This window comes from Aspergillus viridinutans (genome assembly GCF_018404265.1).
Source record: "Aspergillus viridinutans IFM 47045 DNA, scaffold_2, whole genome shotgun sequence".
NCBI classification, from domain to species: Eukaryota; Fungi; Ascomycota; class Eurotiomycetes; order Eurotiales; family Aspergillaceae; genus Aspergillus; species Aspergillus viridinutans.
In genome coordinates, this window is record NW_025091218.1 from 520,948 (window position 1) to 543,918 (window position 22,971).

At 50.3% G+C, this 22,971-nt stretch overlaps 5 protein-coding genes across 5 annotated transcripts; 1 reads left to right on the forward strand and 4 right to left on the reverse strand.

Annotated features, from left to right (window-relative positions):
* Window positions 1-424: 424 nt before the first annotated feature.
* Aspvir_003781 (kinesin family protein) lies at window positions 425-5,938 on the reverse strand (the record flags this gene model as incomplete). Its single annotated transcript, XM_043267030.1, has 5 exons — window positions 425-973; window positions 1,027-5,058; window positions 5,124-5,299; window positions 5,361-5,684; window positions 5,776-5,938. The coding sequence occupies 5 exons, from the start codon at window positions 5,936-5,938 to the stop codon at window positions 425-427; spliced, it is 5,244 nt and encodes a 1,747-aa protein (XP_043122965.1).
* A 3,051-nt stretch (window positions 5,939-8,989) lies between these two features.
* Aspvir_003782 (agmatinase) lies at window positions 8,990-10,538 on the reverse strand (the record flags this gene model as incomplete). The annotated part of the gene is made up of 8 exons (XM_043267031.1): window positions 8,990-9,074; window positions 9,123-9,273; window positions 9,321-9,413; window positions 9,473-9,690; window positions 9,742-9,963; window positions 10,014-10,097; window positions 10,166-10,256; window positions 10,307-10,538. The coding sequence occupies 8 exons, from the start codon at window positions 10,536-10,538 to the stop codon at window positions 8,990-8,992; spliced, it is 1,176 nt and encodes a 391-aa protein (XP_043122966.1).
* Window positions 10,539-11,757: 1,219 nt separating this feature from the next.
* Window positions 11,758-13,327, reverse strand: Aspvir_003783 (MATE family efflux transporter; the record flags this gene model as incomplete). The annotated part of the gene is made up of 2 exons (XM_043267032.1): window positions 11,758-12,653; window positions 12,706-13,327. The coding sequence occupies 2 exons, from the start codon at window positions 13,325-13,327 to the stop codon at window positions 11,758-11,760; spliced, it is 1,518 nt and encodes a 505-aa protein (XP_043122967.1).
* Window positions 13,328-14,582: 1,255 nt separating this feature from the next.
* Window positions 14,583-16,519, forward strand: Aspvir_003784 (putative MFS transporter; the record flags this gene model as incomplete). Its single annotated transcript, XM_043267033.1, has 8 exons — window positions 14,583-14,791; window positions 14,844-15,062; window positions 15,086-15,156; window positions 15,217-15,306; window positions 15,356-15,973; window positions 16,026-16,100; window positions 16,151-16,278; window positions 16,340-16,519. The coding sequence occupies 8 exons, from the start codon at window positions 14,583-14,585 to the stop codon at window positions 16,517-16,519; spliced, it is 1,590 nt and encodes a 529-aa protein (XP_043122968.1).
* A 3,125-nt stretch (window positions 16,520-19,644) lies between these two features.
* Window positions 19,645-21,837, reverse strand: Aspvir_003785 (uncharacterized protein; the record flags this gene model as incomplete). The annotated part of the gene is made up of 1 exon (XM_043267034.1): window positions 19,645-21,837. One exon carries the CDS (start codon window positions 21,835-21,837, stop codon window positions 19,645-19,647), a length of 2,193 nt encoding a protein of 730 aa, XP_043122969.1.
* Between the last annotated feature and the right edge of the window lie 1,134 nt (window positions 21,838-22,971).

A 22,971-nucleotide genomic window follows, 5' to 3' on the forward strand; every position in this document is an offset into this window, starting at 1 on the left:
AAACGACCTCCCAACAGTAGCAGTGTGGGCAAAAAGGACCATAGGCAATGTGGAACAAAGGACTACAGCCAAAAGTGACCACAGGCCGTACGTTCTTTATGGCATACGAGTTGACAACAAAATATAGCGCAATAGGGTTGCTGGAGACGTAATCACAGGGTAGACACAAATGTACAGTATCGACATAGGCAAGAATTGCCCAGAAGAAGCGTATTTAATGACTCGTGGTGAAACCAGGCAGCGGAGGCCGGCGTTCATCTGAAGGGAAAATAATTAAATGAAAACAAAAAGGTATCAACAAATCAAGAAGAAGGGGAATCGACGTTGAATTCATAGTACACAGGGCGGGCTTTGAACATGGGGAAACGTCACGTCCGAGACATTAAAATTGAACGATCCAAAAGAATCAAAAGCGTACGATGCACTAAAAGCAGTTGAGCGTGCTCTTCTTCTTCTTCTTGTTCAGCGCATTCATCCGCTCTTCAAGCTGGGCTCGAGCAGCCTCGGCTTCGCGGCGGGCATTGCGTTCTTCTTCGACAGCCTGCAGCGAGAGGCGCTGCGAGTTACGCTCCTTGCGGAGAGTCGTCAACTCCTCCTCCAGCTGCCATGCCTTCTTCTTCCAGGCCTCGCAGTCGGTCTTGACCTTGTTGCTCTGCGCTTCGAGGTCGCCCAGAGCTTCTTCCAAAGTGGCAGTGAGTTGCTTCTCGGCATTGAGGTGTTTTTCTATCGTGCGGATACGGGCCTCCTGGTCTTCGACAACCTGAACACTGACCAGTTCCTTGCTGGTATGGCGAGAGCCTGGAGGAGAGACACTACCGTTGGTGGCAGACTGTATAGTCGGTAGGGGCGGGAGAGGAATGGCAGGTGGCGGCGAAGGAAGAGAGGCTGCCGAAGTACTCTTCCGCAGATTCGAGGTCAAAGAGCTGGTACGGTCATGCGAACCATCCTGGCCGGTACCGTTCTTGAGTTGAAGCTAGAGTTCGTTAGTCGGGATCAGATTTCAGAATCTATCACAGCAATGCTTACCTCAAGCTGTTCAATCCGCATGCGATATGTCTCAATCTCTTTCTCATACGTCGCAATCTTGGCCTTGGCGTCTTCCAAGGCCTGATCGCGCTCATGCTGGATGACGGAGAGACGGTTGTGGTGTTGGTCGAAGCTGTTGGTAATCTGCTCCTCGAGTTCCTCCACCAGACGCAGGCTCTTTTCTTTCTCGGCGGTGATCTCCTCGATGAGAGAATCCTTTTTCTTGACTTGCTCTTCCTTACGCTGAAGGGCATCTTCAAGAGTGGCGACGAGGATGGCAAGCTCGTTCACCTTTGCGTCCTTGGTCGCCTCGCGCTGCGTAAGCTCTTCCAACTTGTTGGCATCACTGTCCTTGGCTTCGAGCTGCTTGCGAAGATCTTCGTTTGCATCCATCAGCTCGGCATACTTGTCGGAAAAGTGTTGCTTTTGCGTGAGGATATCTTGGATCTGGTCTGCGAGGTTGTCCGCGGTGACATCGGAATTGATCAGTTCTGAGACCACCTTCAGCAGTTTCAAAAGCTCATTCCGTGATGTCTCAATCTCAGATCTCAATCTCTTCATCGCCTCCTCGTGTTCGGCGCTCTTCTCCGCAATCCGCGAGTCATACTCAGCCTGAGCCGCAGCCTTAGCGCGCGCCTCGAGTTCCGCCAATTCGTTCTTGTGTGACTCTTGCAAAGACTCGAGGTCCCTCTTGTGAGAATCGGCAGTCGACTTGTGCATCTCAATCTCCTTCTCGAGTTCAGACACGCGAGTCTGGAACCCTTCAACCTCACTGCCAGTACTGTCCTTGGTTGCGAGGAGATCTGACAGCTGCTCCTGCGCTGTCCTGTGCGATTGCTCAAGAGAAGCAATCTTCTCAAGATGGGCAGCAGCGGTAGCCTCGTGCTCTTCGATCTTCTGCTTCAAACTCTCAACCAGCTCTTGCTGCCGTGATCTCTCAGCCTCCAGCTCTCTGGCAGCAGCCTCCTTCGCAGCAGATGTCTCGTCCACGGCGGCACGCTCTGAGCGCATGGCATCTGCAGTTGCCAGGGCCTTGTCCAGGTCAGCCAAGGTGGCACTGAGTTGCTGCTCGGAAGCCTGCAAGGACTTGACGGCGTTCTCATGCTTGCTCTTCCACTCCACCAATTCACCTTGAAGATCGTCGATCTTCTTGTCTTGCTCTTCCGCGTGCGCATCCTGAGCTTTGGCAGCTTCCTCCTGAGTCTTCAGAAGATCCTTCAACTCTGCGATCTCGGCAAGCAGCTTCTTTTCGCGTGACTCGTGCGCCTCCTTGAGCTCGTTGATCAGGTTCTCCTGCTGGACTACCTGATCCCGCAACTGGGAGACTAGGCCCATGTCGGCGGAAGGTGTACCCCCTTGCAAGCTGGAGCGCTCGCGGGTGAGGCCAGAGATGATCGTGGCCTTCATCTCCATTTCTTTCTTTACACTCTGGTTTTCCGCCTCCAAAGACTGGATGCGTTCCATGCGCGAGTACAGCTCATGCATCGCCGCGTCAAGATGGACCTCGAAGTTCTGCATTGTGTCGGGCTGGCCTTCGAATTTTTCTACTGCGATGTTCTTCAGTGCAGCAAGCGAGCGATGCGCACGATCCACCGTCGACATGAGGCTCTGGCTGCTCTTCCTCCGGATGACGTTCGACTTGAAGCCCGGGGTTGTTGGCGGAGAGGCAGATTTGGATTTCTGAAGCTCCCTTTTGAGCATCTCTACCAGAGCAAGAGCACCTTCATGCTCGGCCTGCAGCTCGGCATACCTTTGGGTCATAATGTGAACACCTTCCTGGTGCTCGGAGAGTAGCTGACGCATGTGCTCCATTTCGAGCGAGTTCGTCTCACTGTTGGACGCCTGCGAGTCCACGGGAATCTCTGCGGCGGGCTCAGAATGGCCGTTAGAGGGTTCTTGCGAAGCAGCAGGCTCCCCGACCAAGGATAACTCCGAGGAGAGTGATTGCGAGAACGAGTGTTGTTTTCCACTCTTCGAGTCGGGGGCCTTCGCATCCTCTAAAAAAGACACTGGCCGAGAGGCAGTGACTGGGGAAATGAGTCCCTGGACGGCAGAAGCCGGATGGCGCGCTTCGTCCGCAGCATCCTGTTTCAGTTTGGCTAAAGCCCTTAGTGCCTCCTCATATTTGGCCTCCAACAGTTCATATTGGTCCACGGTGTTCTCGTGCTGCAGACGCAGGTCCAAGAGCTCTTGGGAGACGGTCTCAAGCTTATCAGCAACGATCTTCGACTCCGTCAGGCTAGGAGTCTGGGCTCGAGACTCTGCACTGGGGTCGGACTCTAAACGGCTTGTTACCCTTTCCAAAACCTCCAAATCAGAGCCATCAAGGTTGGCAGCTGTCGCAGCTTCGACATGTGATTCTTCTTCAATGTCCGGAACGGTTTCTGCGAGATCCTCGTCTGATTCAGGAATCGCCGTTTCGGCAGCTTCGGTCAAAACTTCAAGAGTGGTGGCCCTCTGACGGGAATTGCGGGCGCTTCTCACAGTAGCAGGAGACTCCATTTCCTCCTCGATTTCCTCGTGATTGGCGCCGTTCTGATGGACGTGGTCCAACTCATAGAGAAGACTATCGAGTTTGCCGAGACTCCGCTGACGCTCGATCACATGTTCCAAGCGTTCAACCTCTCGCTGCATAAGCTCCATGTCTTGGTCGGCTTCCGCCAGACGCTCCTCCAGGGTCGAAATGTAATCTTCGCATCCCGCTTCGCTTTCGCGCGCACGGCTGAGTTCTTTGCGGAGCTCCGCAATGATAGCCGTGTATTTCTCCTCGCCCGAAGACTGGCCATCGAGCCGAGACTCCAACTCGTGCATATAGGACTCTGTGCTGGCCTCGCGGTCCATAAGTTTCTGGATGCGTGCTTGCAGTTGGGCATTGACAGTTTCGACATAGGCGCATTTGGTCTCGCGTTCCAGAAGGGTGCTCTCAGTCACCGCCAAGGAGGATCGCGTGTTGGATAAGGAGGATTCAAGGCTTTGGATCGTTTTCTCATACTCGAGAACGACCTGTTCGACGGATTGCGCAAAAGAGTGAGACCGCTTCAGTCGCTCAACAGAGCTCTTCCCAACAGCCGAGGCAACGTCATCTGCCTCTCCATTGGTGGAGTGCTCCGAATCGCGAGCGAGTTCGGAAACGAGTTTGGCATGTCGTTGGCTCAGCGCGTTATAACTCTCTTGTACGTCAAGCAGTTGGTTCTGAAGCTCCTTCTCCCTCTCATTCTGACGCTCAGCCCTCTCCTGCGGTGCAGCAGCTCGTCGGTCATTGTCCTCGGCGATACGGATCTGCTGTCTCAGGAAAGCAACTTCCGCCTTGAGCCTCTCAATTACTGCATGCTTGTCGCTTTCATTGGCAATCTGCTGGATCTGCGGCTTGCTCTGGATAGCCCTCGCCCTCTGTGCGTATTGGACAGTATTCAGGGTCTCACTGAGGTGGAATTCCGCGGGTGTAACACAAGCGATCATATACGTATAAGCATTGCCGCCGAGAGAATCTTGGAGGAGCCGGGTGAGCTTCGAATCGCGGTAGGAGACATGAGCGCCCGATTGACGAGAAGAAAGCTGAGAGATGACCTTTCCCAGGGCAGCTAGACCAGCGTTGATAGATATACCCTCTCTTGCGCGTTCCCCAGACGCACCAGTGTTTTTCAGCCGCTCGCTTCCTGCCAGATCGACAAAGTGTAGTTTGCTATCGACCGTGACGGAAGCATCCGAGCCGGAAAATACCTCGACCGGCATGGACATCCGTTTCTCTTTAGGAGATGTAATCGAGCTCGCTGATTTACGTTGGATAAGATTTAGAGTGAAGACTGCGTGGGATCGGGAGGACTTTGCGTTGATCGCGGTGGCATCAGTCTGGCGAATCGAGGAACCGAAGCTCAGGGCGTTCATCAAATCCTCGAATGAATTGATATTGACTTGGTGCAGGCCCGTCAGAATGATGCGACCTTTGGCATCCTCGCGGATCGCTACCGCGCCGCGATCACTCATAGGCGTTGATTCAGGGAGGAGAAGATCTCGCAAATGTTCGTTGTAGATCTGCATGGCATGTTAGCGAACAATTTCGATTGCAAACTCAAAGTCGGCCTCAAGCTGCGTCGTACTTCCACATAGCTGGCTTTCAATTGCCAATTCTTTTCGGCAGTCGCCCGCCCAAAACTCGAAGTAGAGCTGATCGAGTATCGTGCCGGTGTGCGAAGGCCAGTCGAACTGTTGCGATTGTGCTTAGCCGGGCCGTCGAGTTTCTCAAATAGGAGTTGGGCCGCACGAGGGATGATCCCTAGCAATCGTATTAGCTGGATTATTCTGAATGTGATAAATGCATCGCGATCGAGACTAACCCATTGACTGTGTATCGTGTTGCTCGCTGGGACCAGACGTTCCCATGGTGTACGATTTGCCGGCACCCGACTGGCCGTAGGCCAAAATGGAGACATTGTAGCCTTGGAGAAACGAGCTTACGCTGTCGCTAAGATATTCCCAGATGCCATTCTGATCCGTAGTTTCGGGAAAGACCCGATCAAACACGAACAACTTCCGACCTTGTGGAACATCGACCGCAAGACTCGTCGGTGACGTGACATGAACCATAGATCGCTGGAAACGTTGCGGAATCAATTCGTACCCGGGATCGGTGGGTTTCAGCGGGGGTCGTACACGGACCGCTGTAATCACATCAGCTTGCTGATTCAGATGCATAACCTCCCTTGTCCCTCGCAACTTTTCCATGGTCGGGGCGATTCCCAGGACACATACCGACTTTGACCGCAGTTTTCCCATCCTCGTCGGACGCCCGACTTCCTCCACCGACTTTACTGCTCATACTCAGACGGCTGTTACTCCGCGGGGTCCGCATCATGCCACTAAAAGGCCGCTGCGGCGTTGCCGTGGTGGGCGAGCCCGGCGGCGAGACCGTCATGTTGTTTTATGGAGGTGAACTGCAATGCGCGATTGACGTCAGGGAAATGAAGGATCGACTCGAACTCGAACGCAATGGATGAGCTGTCAGAAAGCGGACAGAGAGGGTGTCATGAGTCGTAATCGTTGAGTGGTCAAATAATGATTCGTTGCGTGTTGTTTTTGTCGTTTCGGTGGTGAGTTGGCCGGGCAGACTTTCGTCTGAAATGCGCGCGATTTGTCGTCCTGCGGCAATCGGCGACCTTGACGATAATTGATGATTCTCTATGTGCAGTGAAAGCGGAAGGAGGGAATTGTGATGAGTTCTGTGAATGACGAGAGATAGATAAGGATTAGTTTTTGGATGGAAGCCCCTGAAGGACAATATAGAGTTTGGGGTGTCGGGGAATGCGCACGCCGGAGGACGGACAAAGAAACATACATACACAAAACTTGAGACAGGCTCAAGGAGTGAGAAAGCCGCAGAATGAGGATAAGAATGAGCGAAAAGAAAAAGGTAGTCCTCCCTACAGAGCAAGAAAGGAGAGGAAAGGAAGGGAGTGAAGGAGTGAAAGGAAGAAGCCTGCGTGCCAGGTGCGGGAATAGCCAACAGTAAGTACCTAGGTAGTTGATGGCTATTATTATTATGGTGAGGTGAGGTACATACTGTACTCCTGAAAAGAGCGGGCAGAGGAGGGACTAGATAGACTAAACAACCACTTTAGACGGTTAGCCGACCTACCAAGCAGGTGCTAACGCCTATTCAAGTAGTGCAATAATCCTGGACTGAGCTGGAGGTTTGGAGAGGTTTGACTCCGCTGTTTGACTGAGGCGGCCGAATTTTACCAGGACGGGTTAAACGGCTGTATTAAATGTGACGACTCCCGTCTCGACTGCCACATCATATTGAACAAGGGACATCATTCAGGTCGATCTCTATCAATTACATGGCGTACTCAAATTGTGGTCTATAATTATCATGGCGAATTCATTGAAGAAGAAAAGATATCATGAAGGAGAGGTTGTGGACACCCAAAAATACATCGGTGGTACCTTAATCCCTCATCTAACTTACGACTGCAGGAGGACGCCAGGGGAAAACGAGTGGGGCCTGGACTAGATAGGCCTAGACTGGCTTAGAGAACGACTGGGGGAAGGACTTAATATGAGCCATCTCAACGATCAACTGTCTCAGACAAGACTGTACTACTGTACCCAACTACCTAGACGCCTTGTCATGCGTTCCTGGATCGGTTCGACAACAGTGCACTACTACTACTACTACTACTACTACTACTACTACTACTACTACTACTACTGTCAACCACGGCTTCCCACATGGCCCGGAATGAGGTTCCACGGTTAGCTACAGTGGAGTCCGTGGACTCTCGATAAATCAATCCAGGAACCACAATCTTTGCCGGTAGGACCGGATATCCGCATATTATTTGCCGGGGGATGCAATTGTCGAGTCGTGATGATGCATAAAGTTCGTTTGACATTATGTCTGTCTCTGGGAACGACCTCGACAAACGGGCCTGTTACTCGATAGTCGAGGACCGTTTGTTGATGTAATCAAGCATGAATGGAACTCATGGCCCATGTACTCCGTATGTATACAGATTATCTATTATGATATCCGTTATTCACGGACCACATGTCATCGCATGTTCCTGAATCTGTCATTGGGAAAAGAGAAGTTAAATCAGATGTGAAACAATCGGTGATTCAAGTGCTGTCAAGGGGGACGATCCTGAAGGCTAGGTCCTTGCCATTTCGCCGAGACTGAGAGTCAGGCACCGACGATCTGACATTTGTGTTCACTGTTCAAAGGATATTGATATCAATTTACCAAGTCAACCTTAGTAGAGATCCTACGGCTTGACACTGACAGTTACCTTAATAGTTGGTTCCTCCAACCTCGAACTTACAAAGTTAAATTTCGATCGCCATGTCACATCTGCTAACAAACGGGCTGGAAGACCAAAACGGAAACCAAATTGATCATCACATACTTACCTAGGAAGCTGACATCTGCCATGAGGTTGATGTCTTGGTGAGTGAAAGGATTTATTTATTATTAGGATCAACCAGACATATAGCTACGCAGCCATGCCAATCGAAATTATTGGATAAATGCTTGACAGCGGTTCTATCGAGCATTCCTCTTTCATACCTTAGTCTAGACTGGATCTTCAACCCATAGCAGGAATTCAAACACCACGGTCCTAAATACATTCAAAGAGATCCTTCAAATCCGCCGTACTAAATCCCACCAGTTTCATCGCCAAAAGTCAACTCCTCGCAATATCTTCAGACGAGCTGTTGGACCGTGCTCTTAAGCTCCTTCAGTACGAGTATCCAGCAGCCCAATCACCTCAGCCCAGTGAAAGCATATCAAAAGCCACAGCGAACCATCTCCCACTCAAACGCCGCATCGCATCTGAGTACGGCTTGTCAAACAGCCAGATAGAACCATAAAAAGCAAGGGGGTCATTGAGATACGCTACAACCCTCGGATCCCGGCTCGCAATGCAGATATCTGATAACATTGGCTCTGACAGCCCTGCAAGTCGGCAAGATCCCTGTCGGATGCAAGGACTCGATGCTGGATTATTGATGCTCGTTACACTTACACTAGACCAGATGGATTATTGATCGCTCGGTTTGGATCTGGTCTATTTTGCGAGAGCTTATCCTGGAATTAACTGATCATTTCATGAATGTTGACACAGTACTCTACTCAGCGCGAAATGATAACGTATCAGAAAAAGTAGAGTAGTAGTAGACTAGTCAAACATCATCTGTCACTGGATTTAGGTTTCTGCACTTTGCTTTTCTCCGATACAAGGGGCTGCGCACAGATGTGATATGTGTATATTATTTTGGAAACAAGATATGACTATGATAGGAAAGTGTTTTCTGAAGCCCTGCCTTCGCGGGAAGGGCGTCCTATCTCTGATACCGAAAAGAATAATTGCTCCCAACCCTATGCTAGGGAGTGTTATATATGAATATATATCCTTCATATAGATATATATAGCATTGTCTTCAAGGGTTTATGATCTTCGCGCTACAACTCATGTCCCTTGGAAATAGACAATGGTCCTTTCTTGACCATGATGGTAAGAACCTCGTAAAGAACATCCGCAGCGGCCCTAAGACACGGTCAATCACAATCTCAAAACCAATAACAGGAAACATACATGGTCGAAAGCTCTGCGTTGGTATCATAAGCTGGAGCGACCTCGACGATATCCGCGCCGATGAAGTTGAGGCCATCAAGACCACGGATGATGGTGCGCAGTTCACGGGTCGACCAGCCTCCAGTCTCGGGGGTTCCGGTTGCAGGTGCAACTGCTTTCGTCAGAAGAGCAATGCTTGAAATCGTGGCAGAAACTTACAGGCAGGGTCAAGAGTATCGATGTCAATGGAAAGGTAGACGGGGTTCTCGGTGCCGACGCGGTCTCTGATCTTCTTGATAATTCCTTCGGTTCCTGCTGGCATGTTAGCATATTGTCAATCGTGCTAGTCACTCGTTGGAGTGGACTCTGACCGATAGTGTCAATTTCACGCGCCTCGACAATCTCGAAGCCGCAGTACCCGTCGTTCTCATAGTCAGAGGGTCCAGAAAGGGTCGTCCTGATGCCGGCGTGGATGTTGGTGTCGTTCTTCAGGAGACCTTCCATGGCAGCATGGTAGAAGTAGGTTCCGTGATTGATAGCGGCAACCTGACTAGGCGAACCGCCAAAGACCTTGGGCTTCCATGTGTCCCTGGAGACTTGTCAATTCAAATTCTGCCCTTCGTCATGGACATAAACCTACAGATGACTGTCAAAATGGATCACAGTCACGGGTCCGTAAGCCTTGTTGATACTGCGCAGCAACGGCAGTGTGATGGTATGATCACCACCCAGGGTGATGACGCGCGGCAGAGTCTTTCCGGCCCTGGACAATCCTTCAGCGTCCGCATCGGTGAAAGGCTTGCGCATGAGCAGGCTGTTGTGTCCTTCTTCGATCTGCTGGATGGCCCAAGCATTGTCGTACCTGTCCGCCAGTTAGCAAAGTCATGACATTGTTGACAGAAGGAAACATACGATGTCACAGGGATATCACCACAATCCAAAACCTTCAGCTCACTAACGAATGGATTCGCCTCCAATGGTACATTGTAGCCACCGCTAGATCCCAATTTACGTGAGCCTTGCCAAAAACACCAATGTAAGCATGGTAGTCATTATCAACGTACTAGAGATTAAGACGGCGAGAACCTTGTCTGATGCCACTCGGGCCGAATCTTGCACCAGGTCTGTACGAGGTGCCAGTATCGAAGGGAGCGCCTGGACTGTGAGCACTCCACAAACGAGCCAGTAGACAGATTCAAACTCACCGACGAAGGCGATATCGTATTTCTCTGCCTCGCTGGAGAGACACGGAAAGTAGGGCAGACGACCGAAGGTCGAGATGCCAGAGAAGACGGAGTCCGCCTGAGTACCACCATCACCTGGAATAGTATTGTACCACAGACTTTGATGCGGACCAGCGATGGCCTGTTGCCGATGATCGCTATGCGCAGACGCAAAGGCGGAAAGTGCCAAAAGACTCAGCGTGGAAGTGATCATGTTGCAGTACTAGTGTGCTTATATTGAGAACCTTGTGGATGAGAAAGATTCCATAGGCTACGAAGGAAGATGGATATATTTATGACCACACAGTCCCATGCAAACTTTCCGTCCATTCCGTGCATGGTCTCGCAGATAGCTGGCGTCCGCGGAGTCGAAGCTCGACAGATGAGTACTCCGATTTCGCACAGGTTGACGATCTTGCAATCATTGGAGGATATTCTGCGTAAGGCATCACCTCTCCGGACAACTTCCTATATCGAACAAACAAAGTCAATTCGACTTCAGATGTCTATCACCGACAGAGTTAGGCTCCAAGAATTCAGAGCTCAGTGGGCCAGAATCGCAACGGCTGGCGGCTTGTGTTTCTGCACTTGATCAAATCCAGGTAATAGCACGAGAACTAGTGCTCAACCAGGCAGGATCTGTATCTGCAGAAACGCATTTCGTCAGGAGGATATGCCTATGGGGCAGGAATGCAGCAGTGACATCAGCGCCGTTGGCTGAAGCTTCGCTTGGGCGGATACTGGGAAAAACAATATACAATCTAGCCATGCTAATTTCAGATCCCTTTCCCGGAAAGGAAGGCCGGAAGAGGATGAAGACAAGGTTCCAGAAATATCAACGAAGCAAAAGACGAATTGATAGCTGACTTCTTATCAGTTGATGCTGGTGGCTTATCTCGACGCTATCTTGATGTGGGTTGTGTCCCTGATAACACTCAACCCTATTTCAACGTGTCCTCTTGTATTATTCCATGGGGAAAAGTTAAGCTGCATGATGAGTTGACATTCCCGGTGGATACTCTTTTAATTCTGGGGAAGCATAGCTTATCTGCAGCCACTGGTCTCGTTTTGCTTCTTCTCAATCGTCCTTTTTAGACCATCGACAGACAGCGAACAACTCTTGTGCCTTTCTTGTTCTTGTCATATGGTGATATGGTCCCTTTTCCAATGATGACCAAAAGAAATAGTGTTAGCAGCAGCATGCTCTTATCGCCTTATTCTTACCAATAAGCGTCTGCTGACAAGACGCGTGAAGATTCTTCGATCTACAGCTTCGGATAATGGGAGAGTGTCGAAAACACTGGTACCTTTGATCTGCCTCAGGCACCTATGTACATCTCACAGGTAGTGAGAAGCAGACAGTGCCTTAGCATCGTTTCGCTCATGAATTATTCAATTTGTTTTGTCTATTCCTCCAGTAGCTACTACTGTATCTAGAGCCCCGTCTCAAGACGCTCATGCACATCCATCCGCTGAAAGGCCTTTCCCACCTCCGTATCCCAATTGCTAAAAGCCACAATCAACCACTCCAACACCCCAACAATATAAAGCGCAATACATTGTCCCACCCATAGTCCCTTCAGACCCCATGAAACGCAAGCCAGATCCCCAGAGGCAACGCGCCACAGTAATAGCTGACCAGGTTCACCATAGCGCCCACATGCTGGCGGCCCATCCCTCGCAGACCCCCCACAGCTCCCATTCAACCCATCCGCAATCTGGAACAGAGCAACATACGGCAACACCTCGGCCGTCAGCCGCACGACCCCTTCGTCATCATTAAAGATCCTCGCAAAGTCGTTCCTTGTACCCATAAGCACGGCCAACACCACCCCACCAAGCAACATACTCAACCACGCTGCCGTATTCGCAGCACGAGCCGCACCACCCGCATTCCTAGCTCCGAGGAGATTGCCGACGCGCGCCGATGCGGCAACGCCCACCCCAAACGGGATGGTATTGAGGACCTGGTCTGCTGTCATGATAACGGTCTGCGCAGCTAGCGGGATTGTCCCCAGTCGGCCAGCGGCGAGGGCGACGATCTCAAACGCCCACCACTCCGTGCCGACGTGGATGACACCCAGGAAGGCGAGACGGGCGAATGTGCCGAGGTTGTGGAAGGCTTCTCGCGACCAGCCGCCCCAGCACTCCGAGCCGGCGATGAACCGTGCATACAGGACGAGGAGGGCAAAGGATAGCCAGTAGGATATACCTGTTGCAACGGGAGCGCCTAGCAGACCCATCTCGAAGGTGTAGCAGAAGAGGTAGTTCAAGGCGGCGTTGAAGGGGGAGGTGATCAGGAGGACGTAGGTTCCCGGCCGCATGATTCCTATGAGTCGATCTTTAGGGGGGAAATTAACAAAGAGAAGGAAGAGACATACCTCGAGCCTGGAGATACTTTTTCATGACCTCGAAGTAGATATACCCCAAACCTCCGGGAATCAGACACGTGAGAAACCGTGCACTGCCTCTCGAGAGAACCGGATCCTGACCCAAGAAAAGAAAAACGTGCTCAGAACAAGCCCAAAGAATAGCAACGGGGATATAGAAAAGACCGAGCACGAAGAAGCCCCGCTGCAGCAGGATCCCCAGATCATGCTTGTTCGAGCTCCCCGTAAACGAAGACGAGGCAAGCGTATCCAATGCGGTCGTGCCTCCTAGCGCAATCATCCACGCCGTGATCATGGCGAACATGAGGGAGAAGGCGGATGTAGCGAGGTGCTCCGGCGACAAACGTCCGACAATCAGCACGGAGGAGGTTTGTAGACTGTTTTGGAGTGTATAGGCTAGGATTACCGGGATTGATCCCTTGAGCAGGTACCAGAATTCTGCGATGACAAGGCTGTGGTTCGAGACATCGTCCTCGCCAGCAACGGTCGTCTCGCCGTTCAGGCGCGAGCTGTCAATGTCTGTTGGCTTTGGGAGGAGAGAAGCATACTCGGTTGGATTGTCTCTATCTGTGAAGGAGGTACTCCTGCGAATTGGAACAGGTGTGTCGGGCATTTTGTCAATGGCAGAAGGGTCATGTATAGGATGCATAGGACAGCGTCAGGAATTAATCTATATATCACATATACATCAACATGTCTAAGCGAGAAGCTGACCCACTGGGTTGGCAGTAAGCGTCTTCCGAATAGATCAGAGACCCAATAAACAGTGTAAGTCTATCAAGCAACCAACCCAGCGAAGCGGCTTTAGATCAGTTTCCTATCGTCAGTCTCAAATTTTGTTTACTGTCACTTCGCTGTCTCACCATCCTAAGCACCCACAAAATGCGCATCTCTGCTATCTCAACGACCGGTGGATGACGCCAACCGACTCTAAACGAGCAAAGTCAAGCATTGGGTCGACAACTGAACCGTCTTGACGACTTCCTCTGACTTGCATGACCCGCACAGTACAGATAGAAGACAGTTCAATGCATGGAACTGGTCTGTAAACTACTGCAAGCAGTCTGGCCATTCCCCATCAGACGGTCCGATCACGGAGCCTTTATCTATGCTGGCCGCCATGTAATGCAGATAGTCGTGGAGACAACAACTGGAGTACAATAAACAGTCTCCCTCTCCGAATATTGCCCCAAATGGGAAGGTGATCTGTAACACTATTTAAGAGTAGCGAGAAAAAGAAAAGTACGTGGTTGATTGGCCTCGGAGAACCGAAGCTCTTCTCGAACTTGGTGCACGGCCTCAAGACCAGAAGAGCCAACGTCAAGAGCTCATCAATTTCTGATAAAACAAATACAATGACAGTCATCAATCAATCTTCTCTTATCAATTACCTGCAACAGTTAACTGGTGAGAAACTCTCTAGATATTTTGTGGACTAAAACGCCACTCATCTTGGCTTGTAGTAGAGTTCATCGACATATCAAGAAACGCAAAGCCATGTTGCGCCACTGAGGCCCTAATAACCATTTAGAAAAGATGGATATCCAGCGAGGCCTGATATGCTTATCACTTACACAGTCTTAGTCAAGCATTGGACTTAGCAGTTGATCGCCGGAAAAATACTCCAGACAAAACACGCACAGATAAGAAGTTCTTTTTGATATCAACTCACCTTTTGATTTGACAATGGCTTGAACGCACTATACTCCTGTAAGGTCAGGTACTCTGGCCTTTATGGCTATTCTATTCCATGGTGTGGTTGTAGACAGACCTTTTATACCGTCGAATGCCGAATACATTCAAGACAGAATGACCTATAGGTCCATCAACAAGACTCTCATTCTCAATCGAATTCTCCCGAATATACTATGGAAAAAGAACTAACCAAAGCCGATCTACGCGATTCGCAGAGAGTCAGTGAGAAGCAGTCTGCTCCAATTGAGCTGGGACTCATCGGCGAGACTACCATAGAGCAAAATGGAATCAAGATACATCCTCAACCGACTTCAGATCCCTTGGATCCGCTGAACTGGTCGAGACTTGAGAAGCATACCATCTTGGGAGTTGTTATGTTCAAGTCAGTCCTCGCATAGCTCAACATATCTGCGAGCCGTTGCTAATGTTTGAAGATATTTCCTATTCACCTACATCACGACAACAACAGTCCCTTCATTCCCTGAGCTCCAGTCTCAGTTCAGCATTAGCTACTCGGAAGTCAACTGGACAGTTGCGATTCCTGCGCTGGGTCTGGCAGTCGGTCCCTCTTTTGGACTTCGTTCAGCGACATATACGGCCGTCGCACCATTTTCATTACCGGAACAATCATTGCCCTCGTGTCGACAATCGGGGTAGCGGTGGCAGACAATTATAGCGGATACATGGCTGCTCGATTCTTCCAAGGATTCGGAGTTAGCCCAGCGGCGACGGTTGGAATGGCGGTTGGTAGGTACCTCTGCATCCTCTTGATCAACAGTGACCGAGGTACTGACTCAACGTCGAAAGTCAATGATCTTTTCTTTGACTATGAACGCGGACAGAAACTTGGCTTGTGGGTTCTGGCGATTGACTCTGGACTCTTGTTGGGGCCAACCTGTGAGTGATTCAACTATCTCTCCCCATGGCCCATGCTAAGGCTTCCAAGTTGGTGGCTTCTTGAATGTAGTGAGCGCAGCATGGATCAACTGGTTCAACGCTATTCTCTTCGCCGCACTGCTGGTTCTCGAACTCTTCCTCATGCCCGAAACTCTGTATCCACGCGCAACTATGCTACAGCGCATGCCGCGGGAAGGCCATAAACCTCCGAGCTCTTCAGATATTGAACAAAGCCCAGCTGGTGAGAAGACTGGGAGCGTGGCAGCAGCAGCCGGACCTGCCATTCCAAGAACCAAAGAGCTTGGCTTTTTCAATGTCAGACCTGTTCCCGGCATGCGGCATCCCAAACCATGGGACTCTATCGTTCGCTTTGTCCTCACTTTCCGATTCCCCGTCGTCGTTATCAGCGTTATTGGATACTGTTTCTTGTGGTATTGGTGGATTTTATCGGTCATCACGATGGTACCTGCTGCGTACGCGTCGTACACCCCGTTGATTCAAGGACTGCTGTTTCTTGGGTTGTTTCTGGGGACAGTGACCTCGGAGATCTGTTGCTCGGGTAGACTGAGTGACTATATCGTTGGGAGATTGGCGAAGAGGAACGGCAGCGGGCGTGTCGCGGAGATGCGCCTGTGGCTGGCCTACCCTGCTATCCTCATCACAGCTGGTGAGTTAAACGTTCGGTTAGCTTGCACAGTAGGGGCTAATTCGGATGTCAGTTGGACTTGTTGTCTGGGGTGTCAGTATAGACAAGAACTACCATTGGATGGTTGGTCAAGTCGCGTTCTTCCTATGTAAGTCTGTCCAGCTGATGGAGTGACGAATCATTACTGACAGTTCTCAGTCGCAGCTGGAATCCAGATCGGAAATACCGTCACAAGCAGCTATATCATCGATAGCTATCCCCTTCAGTCCACTGCTGTGATCAACTTCTATGCTGTCTTCCTCAACTTGAGTGCCTTTATCAACCCAGTATGTTCCTTTAATAAGAACTTGTTGACTGCTGAGTTGGTAGCTGACCTGACATCTCCAGTTCTTCATTGCACAATGGCAGGCCACGGCAGGATACACATGGACGTTTACCACGCAGGCTTTGATCGTTGCGATTGCTGGAACGGCCGTATTTGCATTATTGCACTGGTTTGGCACGACGATGCGGAAGAAGTCACCACTGCCATCATGGGTGAATCCTGAGTTTGACTCGGGGAGTTGATCTGTATAGATGCCATTGCTAGAAGCCTTACTGTGTATTTTCGGGAGAGATGAACCATGAGCTGACCTCCATTCCACTCTATTAGACCAGTCTATCGTAGACAATCTTGTCTCGCAGTGCCTTGCATGAGCTTCGTTTTCACTTGCTGTGGAATATAGATGATGCACAATCCCGCAAAACTTGAGATATAAAACCCCTGTGTGTGGCTATATTGATAAAGGGCTCAAATTGTCTTGTGTAATCGTCATTATGTCCTGATTGCCTCAAACCACTGTCTGCAACATGACCAAGCTGTTTGATTCTCATCATTCACTTCCTTTCAATGATGCATGACTTGTTTGTCCCTGGGTCTGCTAGATATTCAATGATAGGTTGCTGTGGATTCACTAGTAAGAGGCACTACTACCTTTGTTCAACTCCCCATTCTGGTCTATAAATTCACTCAACTCCCTAGCTAAGTCAACAATTCTCATCTCCCTCTCGCCATCGCCCTCTTTTCTCTTTCTTCTTACGTCTTCCTTCAGTATGGACGCGCCCAGGACTAGGATCCACGACCCTGAGACATCCATAACCAGCACACCTTCTGAAATTTGTGTATAGTCCCTTGCGGCAAGTGTACCTCGACCAGCAAGGCTTTCGCATGATCTACTTGCTTAGCAGGGTCGGGGGCACCGAAACCCATTCGTGATCGATTCCTTGCCGGCGGTGCAAAGGATGTAGTGATTCGCGGAGACCATCCAGAATCACGACTTCCTTTTCACCACCGGCAAGGAATCGATCAAAACCTTTTGAACACCTCCACCAAATGGGCCGTCTATCCGGTTCTGATAATATTGAATACGTTTCCCGGCCTGGGTACGAAGCCTCCCTGCGACGACCAGGCATAAGGTGAACACATATATCGTAAACGACCACAGTAATGAATTGGTGAGTGTTCTCAGGCACTTTGGTCTGCGCAAGCTAGATTGTTGCATCTACTCGAATGCTGATTCTCGTGTCTCCTGCAGGCGCCCGTCATACGTGGGACTTTGCAGGCTGAGACGAACGACAATCCCTGATCCCATGGCCGTCACCCCTCTTGGTATGACCACCATTCTGCTCACCCGCCATTGGAAGTCTAAATCTGCCTGGCGTCAGCTAAATGGCGGATTGAGCCACTGCCAATTCCTGTCGAGGATCCGCGCGACATGCGTGGTGCTATATGCAGGAACCAAGCTCATGAACTACAGATGGTCCTTGTAAAGGTTCTCTACTCGGATCGTCCTTTTCTCAAAGTGCAGCTGTCCAGGAATACCTGAATCACAGCTCGAATCGTCCTTTTCGCCGTCAAATTGCGGCCTTGAGTGCCAGGGGAGTGTCCGGCGGGCGACTGAGCAGGCTGCTCCACTCCAACCACCTTTTTTGCCCTCACACTAATAATGAATAAGGGCTTTTTCATTCCTTCCACGCCCGAAGAGCTAAATGAGATTACTAAAGAAGCGAAGGTGCCAGCAATCAATCAATTGAAGGGGGAATATATGAAATCAGGCAGCGAGATCACTCAGATACAATTTCTGGCCTTACGAATTGTTGTCAGACACATGGAGGAGTCTGTTCGTCTTGAATCGGATGATCTATTGCAAAAATATGGCCTCGGCAAGAAGTGGACAGATGCTAATGAGATAGTTAACAAAGACACGGAGTTTAACAGGTATATTGACCTTGTTAGGCAGGACGTATGTATGATGGTATGTCGGGTGGCACTCTGAAGCGCCGAGTGCAGTTGCCTTCAGCACTGACCGTGAGCTCTGCATTGTCCAGCCGTGCAACGCTACTCAGCCCCCGGACTCACATAAGATTGTTACCAGAGGTCGTTACCTGTTTACTCGGATAATGGCAAATGAAGATGATGCGCATCTTATTCCAGCTGGTACATTCAAGCGACCTGTCAGATGCAAAAAGCAGCTCAGCAGCTCAGCAGCTCATGGGCGACTAAATTTCGAACCGGCTCCCTGATTCCGCTTTGAAAAAAATGAGCCTGGTGAGGAGAGAACTTATTGCTATTACAGCAGGTTCTCTACACAGAAGGATGCTCATCTCAGACATGAGGAAAAACTATGCAGGCTTCAGTCCGGATATGTTGTAGCTGAACAGGCTCCTCCTACTCCTCGCGGCTTGAAGCGCTCTTTTCCAAGGGGAAGCGCATCCACAAATAAAATTACTCCATATGCAGAGATTCAGAAGTACTCAGATGAGTGGCATGCTATCGATGCGGAGAAGCCAGTGATCTATAGGGGTGAGGTGTCTGTCGCTGGTCCGGATGTCAGCGTAAGGTCAGCGTGAAGATTCTCATGGATGAGATGAGATCCACCCTGACTGGCACTTCCGCATTACCCGTGACGCCGATGCTCAGCGCCTTTTCCTTCAGGACGTCCCTGCCAGGCTTGCGTGGTACAAGCAACAGAGACCAAAACCACTGGCTAGACGGGGGGGCCTTACCTCCAGACGCACGCGCGAAACAGATGACCTATTCAGAAGCCTCTCGCAGGCGGGCTCCAACTGCAAGTTCTGCATCCTCATCGGACCAGACAGCGCAAGACTTAGAATTCATACTATCTGGGTTTATCTTTACCTAGTGAGGCATCTAGGGTTAACTGCTCTCGCGAAGAAGGTCATACTGAGAAGCTCGTACATCTCACGTTGCCAGTAGTCAAGCAGCTTTGAATCTGCATTCAATAAAGAAACATCTATATGGTACAAAGAAGCTAAAGAAAGCATTTAAAGCATTCCTATTGCAGTCAAGGGGGAATCACAGCCTTCAAAGCGCCTCCCAAAGCCCAAAGCCCTTGTAAGTCAGGTAAACGCCGATTATGCTTCCATGGAAATACACCCGCGAGGGCAGATGTGCGGAAAGGTTAAAGAAAACAAGAAAATCGTGAAATTCGGACGTAGGTGTCATTCAGATGACCCTAATCATGCTCGACGGAAGCCGCTATCAGTCGCTGTGGCGACTCTTGTAGGTGGACGCTTAATGAGAAAGATTGGAAGAATGACCAATCAAAAGAGCAAAAGTGATTCCACAATCGAATCTCGCTACCCAGTAGTAGTCGTCCGATCTCCGTAATATGCAGCAGCCCCGTGGGAAATCAGAGGTGACCGTATAACTTCAACCGATAGAAGCAGGTAAAGTTTGCCCCCCAATTTGAATTGACGCGAAAAGCGACTCGGTCTACACGGATGTCGGGCTGGTCGATGATCGCATCCAAACTGAACTCCTGGACGTGGTGTTGCCCGTGGAGATCATACTTCCACTTCCCTACACGGTAAAATGTCGGACCCAAAGTCGTAGCGTTCCAATAAGCACTCTCCGGTTCATTGTGGTAGGCGGGACGAAGATAGCCCATTATATAGTCGTGCAGTGAGAAGCGCTCTGATAGCATCGGAGACTGGTACTCCGTCTCGAGTACCTTAGACTCAAAAGAGAGGAGCCAGTTTAGGTAGGCTTTATACCAACCGGCAGATCYTGCTTCCGTCGGAAGATCACTAAACGTACTTTTGTTGATCGTGTATTGAACCCAGAGCTCCATCTCCTTGGGTGCAGCTCCTGGGTTAAGGGTAGCATGTTTTGGAATATGCTCGACAACCACCTCCTCCGGTACAATGGGCCGGCTCAAGTGAAGAGCCAGCTGCGACACACCGTTTCGTGGAGCGCTACACCAGCAATCTCCCACACTGTCCCAGGGCACCAAGGCCGTAAGAGGTGGATTCGGCTTTGGACGCGGATCTGTACCCAAGTCAGATACCCGGTCCTGCAGCCACTTAGGCAGCCTGGATTTCTTCTCTCCGTAGGTTGGGCTTGTCATGCGCGGATCTACCAATACGCCCGTGCCTATACTGAGAAAATTGGGCTTCTTAGGCACTTTGACGCGCTCGATGATAGCGGTTGGGCCAGCGACGTGTTTGACCTCAGATTTGACGACTTTCAATTCCTTGGAGATAGAAGAAACTTGCGCTCCTAATCTCATCACTTGGTTATTGAGACTATTCAGCGCCTCTAAGTCAGAAGTGTTCAAAGGAATTGAGGGCGCGGGATTGCGAAAGGGAAAGCGCGAGGCGATGTCGTGTGGTATGCTGGCAAGTCTATCGCTGAACGAGTAAATGGTGAGAAGAGATAAGGCGGTCAGAAGTATAGCACCAGCTATTCGAAGAATTTGTGTCCATGGAAGAGAAACTGATACTCTAGGGATAAAAGAAGTGGCTGGTGTTAATCGAGCGTGGTCTGTGAAGGATTGGTCTGACGACAGCGCGGTAGAATTGTTGAATGACTGTTCTTTCGTAAAAAAATTTGGAATGATAGTCCGCGCAGGTGCCGAAGACACTTCCACTTGTGGTACAGGCTCCTTTTGAGGCTCCAGAGGCTGATCCGGCTCGGTTTGATGGTCCGATTGTGCCTCAGATTCCACTGTCGGTTCTCGAGGCGTTTTCGAGACGGAAAGACGCGAATCAGGTTCGACTTCCTCTACAATGGTCTCATTTGCGAAAGCGAGCCCGGAAAAGCGACGGGGCGGTGCAGTAATATTCTTGCCGACTGGTTCCTTGCGATAGCGAGTGGAACGTGTCCGTTGCAGGTCATCATCGTGGATATCGCGTTCTACCATCCACGAAATGACTGATTCATTGTCATCGAAGCCTGCATTTTGCGACATTTCCAGAGACACGTCGTTGCGAGTGGGTGAGCCAATGCGCTGCAGTGGGGAAGGATACAGTTGTTCTATTGGCAGAGAAGGATAATTGGGGTTCGCTAGGGTTTGAGAGGCCGGACTGGACATGGTGGAAAGTGTGTGTGGGATAGGAGGAGTCGGCGTTGCAGTAGACCTCTCTGCTTGCGCTTCGTTTTCTCCGTTGCGCTGATTCGGGGAGACAGTCACGTCGCGTAACGCATCAAGCAATTGGACCTGATCTGGAGTCGGTTCTCGCTTGGTTCGCCGGCGAACGGGCGATGCATTAGCAGCCGTTGACCGTCTCCGTGAGCGGGTGTTCATATGAGGTCGATCATCTGTATCATTGGATTCATCTGGGTCATTCTGTCTATCTCGCCTCTGAGCGTCTCTGATGGTCTGATCAATTGATTCGGCCACTTCGGCCAAACCCATCTTCTTCGCGACTAGTCGTCGAGGAAGGACAGGTGCTGCCGGTGAGCCATAGGCCCAGCTCGGCTGAGTAGGCACATCTGGCAGCGGCTGGTTACTGACACTTGGACTCGAATGGCCAAAAATGATCGAGGCCTCGGAGCGAGCAGTAGCTCCGGCTCGCCGGGTGCCCGCGCGCTTAGGCGGCATGTGTTGCAAGTGGCTCTGTACAGCCGTATATCGTTGTCTATGCGAGGTCAGTTGGAACAGCAGACAACGAGGTCTTAGGGTGGATCCGTCAAAGGTAGGCACAGATGCGCGATTTCAATACAGTAGACGTAGATAACAGGGATTTGACGAAGAGCTTAGTCTCAAGACTTACAGTTTCCGTAATAGCGCTCGCTATCTGGAGCGGGTCTGCATGAGTCGAAGCCGACACTTCTCAAGCGGCGACCTCAGGCAGAGCTCGTTCTCGTCCTGTCCAAGGCACTTCAAACCAAAGGCGCTTCAACCAACAAGAGTCGATGATAGATTCTAAAGCTGTAATAACAGCATTCACATTCCATAGAATCAGTTAATGGCTCTGCGTGATCTGCAGGTTGTTGCAGCGGTGAAGTGTTGCTGAGACCAAAGTGAGGCCAAGATGGCGGACTAAAAGACAGGCACAACAATGATATCGCCGCATTCAACACGGGATACTTTTGACTTTTATCTTTGGGGAGAAAAAGACAAAGACAAAGACAACATCAAGACAAAGCGCCCCAAAGAATAAAGCGACTCAGTCGAGCCCTGCGAATGACGTTCGGCGTAGTCAAGAATAGCCTCCGCGTAAATGAAGGAGTTCGGCGCGCCGAAGCTGTCGAAACGCGGGCGTTTTTTCGCGGTGGCTGGAATGGAGACCCACAGAGCTTAGAGCCTCAGGACGGAAATGGAGGATATTCTCGATAGCTTTGCCGATAGATCTTCCAATATCGCGCGTTAAAGGTTATATTCCTCCTTCGATGGCTGTTGGTAGTGTGGAAAGGGAGATGTCAAGTATTTGGTCGAGGACCCGTTCCATTATGGAGCCAAATCGGGAAAAGCTTGGCAACAGCAGCAGGAGAGCGAAGTCAAGCAAGAGCACAAAGAGAATACGATGATTACCAAGTTGAAAGAGAACCACCGTGGAAATATTGAGTGAACACTTCAACTTAAAATATTTCTCCTTTGTTCTATTTTGAGGAAGCCTGCTGTGTTACTTCTGTCCAGATCAACACACAGTTGGCCTCATCATATAGCCGCCATTTCGCCTTTATATTGGTCCAAGATACATGCTAATATACAATTGTGAAGAATGGTGTTATA